The sequence below is a fragment of the Pipistrellus hanaki genome (assembly GCF_964339955.1).
Source record: "Pipistrellus hanaki genome assembly, chromosome: X".
Taxonomy (NCBI): Eukaryota; Metazoa; Chordata; class Mammalia; order Chiroptera; family Vespertilionidae; genus Pipistrellus; species Pipistrellus hanaki.
This window is the reverse complement of record NC_140524.1, coordinates 96,161,955-96,174,474: the sequence shown is the minus strand read 5'-3', so window position 1 is coordinate 96,174,474 and position 12,520 is coordinate 96,161,955. Positions and strand designations below refer to the sequence as shown.

General features: G+C 35.1%; 1 protein-coding gene across 2 annotated transcripts in view; it reads left to right on the top strand.

Annotated features, from left to right (window-relative positions):
* The window catches only part of CDKL5 (cyclin dependent kinase like 5), a 150,136-nt gene that overhangs the window by 47,557 nt on the left and 90,059 nt on the right, over nt 1-12,520 (top strand). For both annotated transcript variants that reach the window (XM_084869488.1, XM_084869487.1), the window contains exons 2-3: nt 7,721-7,941; nt 11,103-11,137. In XM_084869488.1, the coding sequence (XP_084725614.1) occupies nt 7,878-7,941; nt 11,103-11,137 (99 nt within the window). In that variant the 5' untranslated portion in view covers nt 7,721-7,877. The remainder of the gene's footprint in view (nt 1-7,720; nt 7,942-11,102; nt 11,138-12,520) is intronic.

The following is a 12,520-nucleotide window of genomic DNA, read 5'->3' as shown; positions in this document are numbered from 1 at the left end:
GCATCCCCAAACAATGTAGTTCAGCTTTCATGATTTGCATACTTGAATTGCATACCCCACACTGGGTATCGAGTCTACAACCCAGGCATATGCCCTGACTAGGAATCTAACCATGACCTCCTGGTTCATAGGAAGTTAGCTGGGCCTCCAATTTATATATACCTGTTCTGAACCCCTTCATGTATTTTTTATTTCATGAATTTCTGCTCTTAATTATTTAATTCTTTATATTTTCTTTGCATTTGCCTTTCTGTTCTTTTTTTAAAGCTCTTGAGATTCATGCTTTGTTTATTAATTTTCTAAAAAATTATTTTCTGATCTATGCATATATAAGGCTCTCAGTTGCCCCCAAGCATAGCTTAGCTTCTTCCCATAAATTTGCATTTTTAAATGCCTTTTATTATTTCTTCTTCGACTGACTTATGGATTATTTTAAGGCTGTACTAATTTATAAATGTAAGAACATTTAAAAATTATTTCTTGCATTGATTTTTTTTTTTTTTTGCATACTTGAATTGTGGAGAAGAGAGAGAACAGCATCCTGGCACTTCAATCCTTGTTATTTGTTTTGGATTGCATTATGGCCTAGAACAGTATCAGTCTTTTTTTTTTTAAATGTTCTGTGTGCACTTGGAGAAAATAAAAGATATTCTATATTTTTTGTTCCAGTTTATATGTTCATTTGGTCAAGTTTTTAAAATCTTTTATATCCTGATATTTTTCTCTTTTAACTGTCTGCTGAATTCCTTTGCTGTTATTCTAACTTGCAGTTCTAGAATTCTTAATTTATTTTTTCAAATTTGTTTTTATACCTTTAGTCTTTCAAGTCCTGTCAAAATGTTCGAACCTTGAGTTTTTATTAATTAAACATTATAGTTGTTTTATTGGCTATTTCTGATAATTGATGGAATCTTCTGCAGAGTCTTGCTTTTTTTTGCACCTTCATCCCCACCCTACCCACTTGCTTCAAACCAGATAGCTGGTGGTACCACCAATCTGAATGTGGAACCAACTCAATACAACAATCCAAGGTACACTTACAGCTTTACTTAGGTCACCCAGATGACATAAAGCTATCATTCAAGTCTGTCCAAGGGCTGATTTCTTTCTAGTTTTTTCTGACCTGGGAGTATAGCTCTTTAGGGTTTCTGTTTCAAGTGAGTGGTGTCTTAACCAAACTTCCTCCTTTTGCCTTTGACGTTTTTTGCCCATGGATTTGTAAGGGTTTTAAAAGCAAGCTGTCTTCCCCCCCATTTTTTCCCCCTGGACCTTCAAGTGCCAGAGTCCTAAAATCATTTTGAGTGTTTAGACTACCTCTCTGGGTTCTATTCTTTTGCCTTTATTTCAGCCAGGTAATTCTTCACAATCATGTTAAATCTTTGGGGTCTTACGGCTGTTTTTAAAAAGTATTCCCTCCAGAATGTGTATTTATCTTTAAAGAGACATTTCATCCAAATTTTTATGCCTTAGAAATTAATCAGTATTGTTCACATAAAATTGTAGTTGTTGGCGTAAGAACATCCGAATCTATAGAAAAATTTTATATGAGTTTATTTGAGCCAAAATTTTGAGTACATGCTCAGAAGCAAGATCTCAACAGATTGAGAAAATGCTCCACAGAATGGCAGTTTTGCAGTTTTATACACTTAGAATCAAAGGAGAAGACATAAAAGGGTTACACGGAATACATTGGTGGTAGAATAAAGCAAAGTGGGGAAATCTCTGGGATTGGATAAAAAGCAAAACGGAGAAACATATCCTAAATAATAAAGAGGTAATATGCAAATTGACCCTCATTCCCTCATGTCACAAAGATGGCCACCCCCATGCTGTCATAAGATGGCTGTTAGGGGAAGGCAGTTAGGGGTGACCAGTCCTGCAGGGAAGGGCAGTTGGGGAGGACTAGGCCTGTAGGGGATGGCAGTTGGGGGTGATCAGGCCAGCAGGGGAGCAGTTAGGGGGCAATGAGGCTGGCAGGCAGAGTGGTTAGGGACAAACAGGCGGCCAGGCAGGTGAGTGGTTAGGAGTCAGCAGTCCTAGATTGTGAGAGGGATGTCTGACTGCTGGTTTAGGCCCGATCCCTGTGAGATCGGACCTAAACCAACAGTTGGACATCCTCTAAGGGGTCCCAGATTGGAGAGGGTACAAGCTGGGCTGAGGGACACCCCCCAGTGCATGATTTTAATGCACCAGGCCTCTAGTTTATTTTATATTGGTGGGTACAGAACAGGTAACATTTAACATTTACAGTACTTTGCCCTGACAGATTTGGCTCAGTGGATAGAGCGTCAGCCTGCGGACTAAAGGGTCCCAGGTTCGATTCCAGTCAAGGGCATGTGCTTTGGTTGCAGGCACATCCCCAGTGGGAGGTGTGCAGGAGGCAGCTGATCGATGTTTCTCTCTCATCGATGTTCTAACTCTCCCTCTCCCTTCCTCTCTGTAAAAAAAAAAAAAAAAGTCAATTATATATATATATATATATATATAAAATTTACAGTACTTAAAGATGTGATGTAATAATGAGGAGTCTTGTGGTCTTGTGCTGTGGTTCCAGTGGTTGTGCCTTCCAGGAGTCTGGAAAAGAAAATTATTCAAAGATATGTTATTCTAGATGCATAAGAACAATGAATGAGGCTCACTGAAGGTAAAGATTGACTTTTGCTAAGGAAGCTATAGGCCTGGGATGACCTTCAGTCCCTGAGCTTGTCAGACCTGCCAAGTAGCTCTCTGTGCTTGTGGGCTCTACTATGTTGCCCCCCTTTTGTTTACGTAGTTAAATTCAATTTGGCACATTTTTCCCTCTGTGTGGATATTGGTAATTAAAAGACTGTTCTTGACACCTGAATTGTGTATCTACTCTCAGGTTTAAATTCTGATTCCTAGTTTGCATTATTCAGTTTTGATTTCCACAGGGCAATAGGTGGGACCAAATGTTCTTTATATATACTTACATACAGAACTTTTGGGGTGCTGAATCTTTTTTGTGGCAATGATTTAATCTTTATCTCTAGTTTCCTTTGAAACAAGCCATATATATTATTGGCAGAAAATGGAATATTTGCATGTTTCCTGGTGTTCTTCCAATTCAGTCATAGAAAATGAAAGAATGAGTCATTCTCAAGCACTCCGAGCATCTTTTACCTGGAATGTGACTGACTTAGATTTTCATATGGGTAGCATCTTGTTATTGATATTTTACCCCAGTTGTTACTTTTTTAGAGAGGCCTCTCTGAATGTATCAGTATCTGATAATATTTTTACATTTTTCCTTCCTCAGCGAAATCTAAATCTCCATGAGGGCCTCTGTTCACTACTGTCTTGTGTGTCTTATTTATTTCCTGAAACATGTTAGTCAGTGAGTAATTGTTTATTTAATAAACAAATGAATAGAATATTTATTAATTTCTTCTGAATTGACATAATTTTCTCTAAATATAGTCACCTTTTTTTTCTTTTAAAAAATATATTTCATTGATTTTTTACAGAGAGGAAGGGAGAGGGATAGAGAGTTAGAAACATTGTTGAGAGAGAAACATCGAACAGCTGCCTCCTGCACACCCCCTACTGGGGATGTGCCTGCAACCAAAGCACATGCCCTTGACTGGAATCGAACCTGGGACCCTTTAGTCCGCAGGCTGACGCTCTATCCACTGAGCCAAACCGGTTTTGGCCATAGTCACCTTTTAAAATGTATGGTTTTACTACATTAAACATTTCTAAAATAATAGTGTCTGCCTTTTTTCTCTTCCCTTTTTTCAAAAGCATTTTTTTTGTAAATATTGAATGAAAAATAAGTTAATAAGAATTGACCTAAAATAAATGTTAGAGTGATAAAGAAATACTTAGGATTAGGGACAACTGTGACTTTCTTGTTATGTGTGTGGCTGGAGTGAAGCAAACCGAGAGAGAGACTATTCGGAAATGATTTCAGAGGAGGGCAGGTTAAGGACGTGTGGCTGATGTGGTCTTGGACTTTCACTCTTAATGATAAGGGAGGCCATTGGAAAGTTTTGAGCAGAGAAGTGACATGATCTGACTTATCCCAAAGACTTTTGCATAGAAAACAAACTGAATTCAGTGGGAGTTGAAAGCAGAGCTGTAGGGATATTAAAATTAAGCATAGTCTACTGCTGGGTTCTCACGTCAGTGCTATTGTTTAATTTGTCTATATCTGTGCCAGGAGCTTCCTGTCTTACCTTCTATAGCTCAGTTCTAACCCTCATGTAATATTTGGTAGGGCATACTGCCAGATCATAACCTCAAGGCTGAGCCTTCTTACTTTTCTTATTCAGGCGAGTATGGACTGTACTTGGAACTCTGCTCTTTCACACATTTTAGAAAACACTGGGATTTTGATTGAGATCGCATTGACTATATAGGTTAATATGGAGAATATTGATTCTTCCTAGCTTAAAAGTGGGATAACTCCATTTATTTAGGATAACTCCATATGGTTGAATAGAGGCCCTGAATATGTTTTGTTAAATCCTAAACTACTTTTTTGTTATAAATGTGATTTTAAAAACCTAAATTTTGTTTCTTGTTGATGTTTATACATGCAGTTGATATTTGTGTATTAAATTTATATTTAGCTACCTTGCTAACACTTATAATAATTTAAAAATTTCTCTGAACTTTCTATGTAGATAATAATATCTATAAATACTATTGTGTTTCCCTCTTTCCAGTGCTATATATTTTAATCATTTATTTTTTTTTTCTTATTTTACTGAGCTGGCAAGAACCCACCAGGATAATGTTTAATGATAATATTAATAAGTATTAATTGTAAGACATCCCATTTTTAAAGGGACTGTGTCTAATATTTCACATTTAAAAATGATGTTGTAGCAGAAACCGGTTTGGCTCAGTGGATAGAGTGTCCGCCTGCGGACTGAAAGGTCCCAGGTTCAATTCCGGTCAAGGGCATGTGCCTTGGTTGCAGGCACATCCCTGTAGGTAGGGGTGGTGCAAGAGGCAGCTGATTGATGATATTCTCTCATCAATGTTTCTAACTCTCTATACCTCTCTTTTCCTCTCTTTAAAAAAAAAATCAATAAAATATATTTAAAAAAATAAAATGATGTAGATTTTTGTCAGATACATTTATCCAGGATATGAACATTTCTAAAGCCGTTAATTATGGACATATCACACTTTAGAAAGCTTGTCTCAGTTTACATTCCTATCATCAGTGTACTAGCTATAGACACAGTGGACTTATTTATTTTTTAACTAGAAGTTTGTACCTTTTGACCACTTTCACCTATTTCGTAATTTCTTGAAGAGCATTATTTTATATAACCACTATGCTATTATCAAAATAATCGTTAACATAATATTATATAATCTGTAGACATTTAAATGTTATCAGTTACCCTTTATAGCATTTTTTTTCTTGTCCAGATTCCAATTTAGGATAATGTATTATATTTAGTTTTCATGACTCTTAATTTTCTTTTCTGGAATAGTTCATCAGTTATCCTTTGTCTTTCATGGCAGACATTTTTTAAAAATACAGGTCAGTTATCTGTGTATATAAAAGCTTAATATGCTAAGTGTCTGTTCATCGACCACTGGACCAGTTGTTATGATGTGCACTGATCACCCAGGGGCAGACACTCTGACTGATAGGTTAGCTTGCTGCTGGAGTCTGGCTGATCAGGACTGGGTGAGATGGGCCAGACATACCCTGGAGCCAACCTCCTGTGGTCCCTCCCCACCTCTAAAATATTTCTTATAATTAATTTCCTTTCAATGTGCATGAATTTGTGCACCAGGCCTCTAGTTTAGTAGAATGTCCTTAGTTTGGGCTTGTCTGCTGCTCTCTCTGCTGAGATTTAGATTTTACCTTTTTAAGAAGTAATGCTACAGGAGTATATTGTGATGCAAACTATCAGGAGGCATATGGTGTTGATTTGTCCTATTACTAACAATGTTAATTTTGATCACTTAAGATAGTTTTTGGCAGGGTTCTTTACTATGAAATTACTATTTCCCCCTTTATAATCGATAGGTATCTTATAGGGAGCTACTTTGAGACTGGATAATAACTCTATTTTCCATCAAACTTTCAGTAGTTTTATCATATATTGATACTTGCGAAATAATTATAGTCAGGGTGGTTTGTCAAATGGTGATTTTTCTTATTTCTTCATCAAATTTATTATTTGGAATTTTACTCTTAGAAAGAGCTTTTTCTTCTCCCCCATTTATTTATGTCAGTAAGGATTGGTGCACTTTTTTATACTTCTATGGATTATAACCTACCACTACATTTATTTTGTTGCTCGAATGTTCCTCATTTCACCAGTGGGAGTCTCTTCGGCAGACTACTGTGTCCTTTAGACCAGTGTTTTTCAACCTTTTTTGGGCAAAGGCACACTTGTTTCATGAAAAAAATCACGAGGCACACCACCATTAGAAAATGTTAAAAAATTTAACTCTGTTCCTATATTGACTATATATAAAGTAATTCTCTTGAATAGGAATCAAATAAACACAAAGAAAGTATTTTATAATTACTTTATTATGAAATATTAAGTAAACAAAATAGTGAAAAATTATAAAATTCTTGTCTTGTCTGCACCTACGGCACACCAGGCAACATCTCGCGGCACACTAGTGTGCCGTGGAACAGCGGTTGAAAAACGCTGCTTTAGACATGCCCCCATTATTCCTTGGGCATTTTCTTACTTTCTGTTGTAGCCTGGAAATCAGCCATTTCTCCCAGGAACCCTGGTTCCTTTCATTGACACATTAGCAGTGTTCATGGTTATTGGAGTGTCATTGCTTCCAGGCTCCCTCAGCAGACAGAGCTAAGGAATGTGTGTGTGTGTGTGTGTGTGTGTGTGTGTACACATAAATATATATATATATATAATACTTACACTCTTATGTCTATTTCTATATCTCTCTATATTAAGAATGAGCTTCTGTGGTTAATTGTAATTCCAAGCCTTCTCCCTTTTCTTTTTTTTTTTATTGTTGTTGTTGTTTGTTAATCCTCACCTGAGGATACATGGATATATTTTCCATTGCTTTTACAGAGAATAGAAAGGAGGAAGGGAAGAAGGGAGAGACAGAGAGAAACATCAATGTGAGAGAGACACATCGATTGGTTGCCTCCTGCATGCACCTAGACTGGGGCCAGGGATTGAACCTACAACCTAGGTACATGCCCTTGACTGGGAATCAAACCCCTGAACCTTTGGTGTGTGGGCTGATGCTCTAACCACTGAGCAATGCTATCCAGGGCCTTCCCCCTTTTTATATTCGTAACTTCTTTTTATGAGAATAAGGAACCAAACTCATATTATCCACAATACATATACTTATTTGCTTAATCCTAGAATACATATAAAAAAAGTTTCATATATCTGTGTAAAACAACTACCTAAGTAAAATATAATATGTATTTATATTTATTTTTTGTCTAAGGAGAGTATGGTATTAAATATTCTTTTCAAGAATTATGTAAGGTTAATTCTTTTTCCTCTGGCCCCGCTCAGTGTGTTTACATTACTCGTTTCAAATACAGTTAACCACATTTGTTCATTTATGTTCCATTTTGGATTCTTCCCTTCTATGATTCTGCATTTTTTTTTTTTTAGTATGTGAAACATTAATATGGTTTTAAAAGAACTGTATAAAAATATAGGCTAGTTTATTTGATTACTGAAATATAAAACTTATGGCTTTTAAATGTTTGTTCTTTCAGGGAATTATTTAATAGAAGAAATATGTGAAAGTTCCTGCCAACCTGTGAGAATTTCTTCCTTCGCCCATTTTTTTGTTCTACTTACTAGACAACTTTCTCAGAAGTTCTTTTTTGATGCCATGTTTTGTGGCTCGCATCAAAAGAGGAGTTTGTCTTCATGAAGATTCCTAACATTGGTAATGTGATGAATAAATTTGAGATCCTTGGGGTTGTAGGTGAAGGTAAGTTTAGCATTTCTTGAATTTTTTTTTAGCAATATTCAACTATACCTACCACCAAAAAATGTTAATAATTCAGGTCCTATTAATTTAATCTGCATCCATTTAGATAAGGACCTAAGAGCAAGATATTAAAAATAAAATTACTCTCAACTATTGGAAGTTGAGAATTACTCTCAAATTGAAAGTTGAAAACATTTAAAAACCCCTTAAAGTTTAATAAATCAGGAATTTCTTGAGGCTTCTTTAATTTCATTTCTTTTTTATTTAATTTATTGGGTTGACATTGGTCAACATGAACATACAGGTTTCAGGGGTTTCTATGTTATAAGGTCCATTTCATTCTTTCATTAGGAACCATGAATTTTTTGGTTACATTTTATTTTTATATCAGCTAGCCTTATTGTCAGTAGGTTAAAATTTATTTGTATAAATTAAATTTTACTTACTACATGGTAAATAAGTGAATAAATAACTTCTGTCCGTCTTTGGGAATGACAAACCACATTTTATAAATTCTGAGGCACACAATTTGGTCATATTGTAATGTCTTTGAAATCAGATGTATATTATAATCAGCATATTATGGTTTAATTGGCAGCATTTTTCCTTTCCTAGTACATAAAATTATGCTTATATTCAATGACATCATTGATTAGATGAAATATGGTAATTAATTTTCATATGTCTTTTTTATTTCTTCATTTTAGTAATTTCTGCTCCTTACTTAAAGATAACTTTATGGAGAATTTGATAAATGATTCTGTTAATGAGATAAATGACTATAATTATGGTTTCTTAGCATTTATATCTTTAAAGCAACTGTTACAAAAATTTCATATTTCAGAATTTTCAAACAAATTTGAAATTTCAAAAGAAGTTTTAAAAATTTACCAATGTGAACAGCAAAGCTGTTTTAGATTTTAATACTAAGTGTCAAACCTCAGAGAGAAGGCAATGGGGTGAAAGAGGGGGAGTAAGAGATCAACCAAAGGACTTATATGCATATACAGTAAGCATAACCAATGGACACAGACAGTATGGGGGGTGAGAGACTGTGCTGGGCGGAGGTGAGGTCAGTGGGGGAAAAAGGAGACATGTAATACTTTCAACAATAAAGAATTTAAATAAAACATAACTAATAAACATAAAAGCAGTTAAAACACAGACTAATCATTGGGTGTTTGCTTCAAGATCTGAAGTCGAAACCATATTAAGAGAATGGATCATTCTTCCTTCACTTGTCAATGCCTTTTCCTTTTCTTCATTAATATTAATTATGTAAATAAAATTTATTGTCCATATCTTACCTACTATCTGTTTTATAATAGCTGCTTTTTTGTTTAGTTGTTATTGGTCCACCCCCCCTGCAAAGAAGTATTACAGTTAGATTTAAGCAATAAACTATTGACTGGAGAAGGTCATCTCTTTGGCCCCTTGAATGTGGCTCTTCCACAAAATACCATGGCCTGGGCAAGTCTATTTTGAAGAAGAGGCATTAGAAGAAGTTTAAGTTTAAAAAATTTGGCTCTCAAAAGAAATTTCAGTCGTTGTACTGTTGATATTTGGTTCTGTTGACTAATGAGTTTGCAAACCACTGTATATAACACATTTGGAATGTTCCAGAATCTGAGTCTAAGTTTTCTATATCCTAACCTTGTGTTTCTTTGTGTATTTATATGTGATCATCTTCTCAGGGATTGTCTCAGATTAACTAAAATTACCAGACTGTTATATAAATCAGAATATGTCAGTTTAAGTTGTAGCCAGAACCATTATTGCTATGTGTGTGTGTTTTTTTTGTTTTGTTTTGTTTTTGTTTTTTTTTGTAATCTACCTCAGATGCTTTTTGGCTAAGAAATACAAATATATATTAAGGAAATTTAAAACTGTCAAGCAAACTCTCTAAAACTGTCAAGCAGAATCTACCTTCTGATTCTTCCAATTAGATATTCACGGTATAACTTTAACCTCAGTTTTCTGGATAACTTGCTGTCAACTCTGTATTGTCTCTAAGGAAGTAATTTATTGGCTGGATAATAAGTAACCCAAAAGATGATGAATTTCATCAAAATAATCAAACAAAATGGGAGTGCATGGCTATAAATGGCCAGAGATCCTTGAACTGCTTGTGGCATATGCTCTTGAATTGAGTATTAATGGCAAAAATTTATCAATTTTGATTAGTTATTAATTGGAATGCTAAGGCCTATATTGTTTTGCCAATCAGGAAAAATATTCCAGTATCGTAGAAGAGGACTTATTTGTCTCCTAGGATAGATAGCATATTTGGTAAGCTCCATGCTAAGAAATCATTAGCTCTTAAATTTTAAGTTTTCTAGAATCCTTTGAATTAATTTTCATCTACTCCCAAGGTTTTTATACCCAAATGTTGTCTCTATAATAATTTAAGTATAAATTAAAAATGTCTCCAGTGAAAATTTCTTTAAAAGAGAAACCTGTAAAAGTACATGTTGAGGAAATGAGTTGCTTATACTCTCAGTTTATGAAAATATATATAATAAAATCCATGCTTTGTAGGTAGCTCTTTGCATTATCACTGCACAATATTGTCATTTTAGGAATCATTATTATAACATATACTGATAACTAATCTATATATATAAAAACCTAAGGTACTGTTATGATGGAATGATTAGAATGACTGCTTGATCAGTCGCTATGATACTCACTGACCACCAGGGGGCAGACACTCAGGGCAGGAGTTTCCCCCTGGTAGTCAGTGCACTCCCACAGAGGGAGCACTGCTCAGCCAGAAGCTGGGCTCACTGCTGGTGAGTGCAGCTGCAGCGGCAAGAGCCTCTCCTGACTCTGCGGCAGCATTACCAAGTGAAGGCAGCAGGTGCAGCGAGCTGTGATGATCACGAGCAATGCTCTAGTTCCTCCCTGGCCACCTGCCACTTTGCGCACTGCTACATCCCTCGGGGAATGTCTGACTGTTGGTTTAGGCCTGATCCTCACAGGCCAGGCTGGGATTGGGCCTAAACCAGCAGTCGGATATCCCTTGAGAGGACCCGGATTGTGAGGGACACCCCCCCAAATTTTGTGCACTGGGCCTCTAGTGTAAATATAATAGAACTTAAATTTCTATAAGAGCTGTAGTAGGTATACTGCTTCTAACTGTTTACTTCTTTTTATTATAGGAGCCTATGGAGTTGTACTTAAATGCAGACATAAGGCAAGTACAAGAAGAAAAACTGTGTTTAACTGTTTTGAAATTAATGTACTGTTCTGTGCATGTGGGCATATAATTAAAGCTGTCTGGCTATAATGATGATGCTTGTTGAGTAGAATTAATTTGTGAACCCAGAAAAAGGAGATTACTTTGCTTTATCATGATTCAGTAGTCATTAGTTCTTCACAATCATGTGCTATTTTTTTTTCACCTATCCAATGTATGGGTGAAAAGCTGCCTAATGAGAAGAGAAGAGGTGGTAGAGAAGAAATAAAGGTAGTGATGAATTTATGTTCAGGTACTTAAGAACAATGAAGAATTTCATTCAGTTAGTATTTTTCATGTAGACCCAATAACTTAGAATACTTTATGGGTCTGAATCCAGGTTTTGAAGGATATAGTGGATAGGTATTTAATATAAAATAGGGCTTGGGATAATAATATATGATTATTATTGTTTATAGTTGATCACCCTTTAATAGCCTTGAATGAATCAAATTATATAAATTATTTGACTCTGATAATAATCACCATTTATTCAGGTAAGTTATTTCAAGTTTCCATAGCTGTTGCTCAGTGGTGAACATGTTTTATTCAGAGACTAACTTTTAGATGATAAGTGTTCAAATATTTCATTACATTGTAGTGATTACCTGAAACTAATATAATGTTTTATGCCAATTATACCTCAATTTAAAAAATGGGAAGTGTTAAAGCTATAACAATTTTGACCTAAGCTCTTTTGTCTTTTATGTAAAAAAGGTTTATTAGTTGAATTTTTTTTATCTTTCCATATATGTGTCTACTTGTTTGTTAAATATTCTTGTTAATTGTAATAAGAAGTGGTTCGCACAGACACACTGTTAATGCACACTGTCAGATGGGTCCAGAGTGAGAGTAGATGATAACAGGGATCTAAGCTCTTGGGAAACCAATTCTAAATGTGAACTCTGATTCCTAGTGGCTATGTGTAGAGCACTTTGGGTTACAAGGATAAGTAAACTGTAGTTTCCTTAACCTTGTATTGCTTAGGGTTTGTCTAAAGAGATACTTTAAAAGATGAGATTGCATCTAAAAACTCTTTTTACTGCCCTTTACTGAATGAGGGGACCCATAAAACAGCTCTTGAAAGTATTTTTTTTTTCCTTTCATGCATCTAAAAAGATATTGGATGGAAAATTTAAACATAAATTAGTGCCTAAGTAAGAGTAATAAAAACTCTTTTTAGAATTTGCAGCTGTTTAGTCATTAGACTTGTTATAGTATATTCTTCTTTCAGCTAGAATCAGACCTTCAAATCTTTACCCTTTTACCCCAAAATAGAGAATTTGGTGCTTTTGGTAAGATTTACCCTTCAGGAGCAAACAATGGATAACCACTAAATCT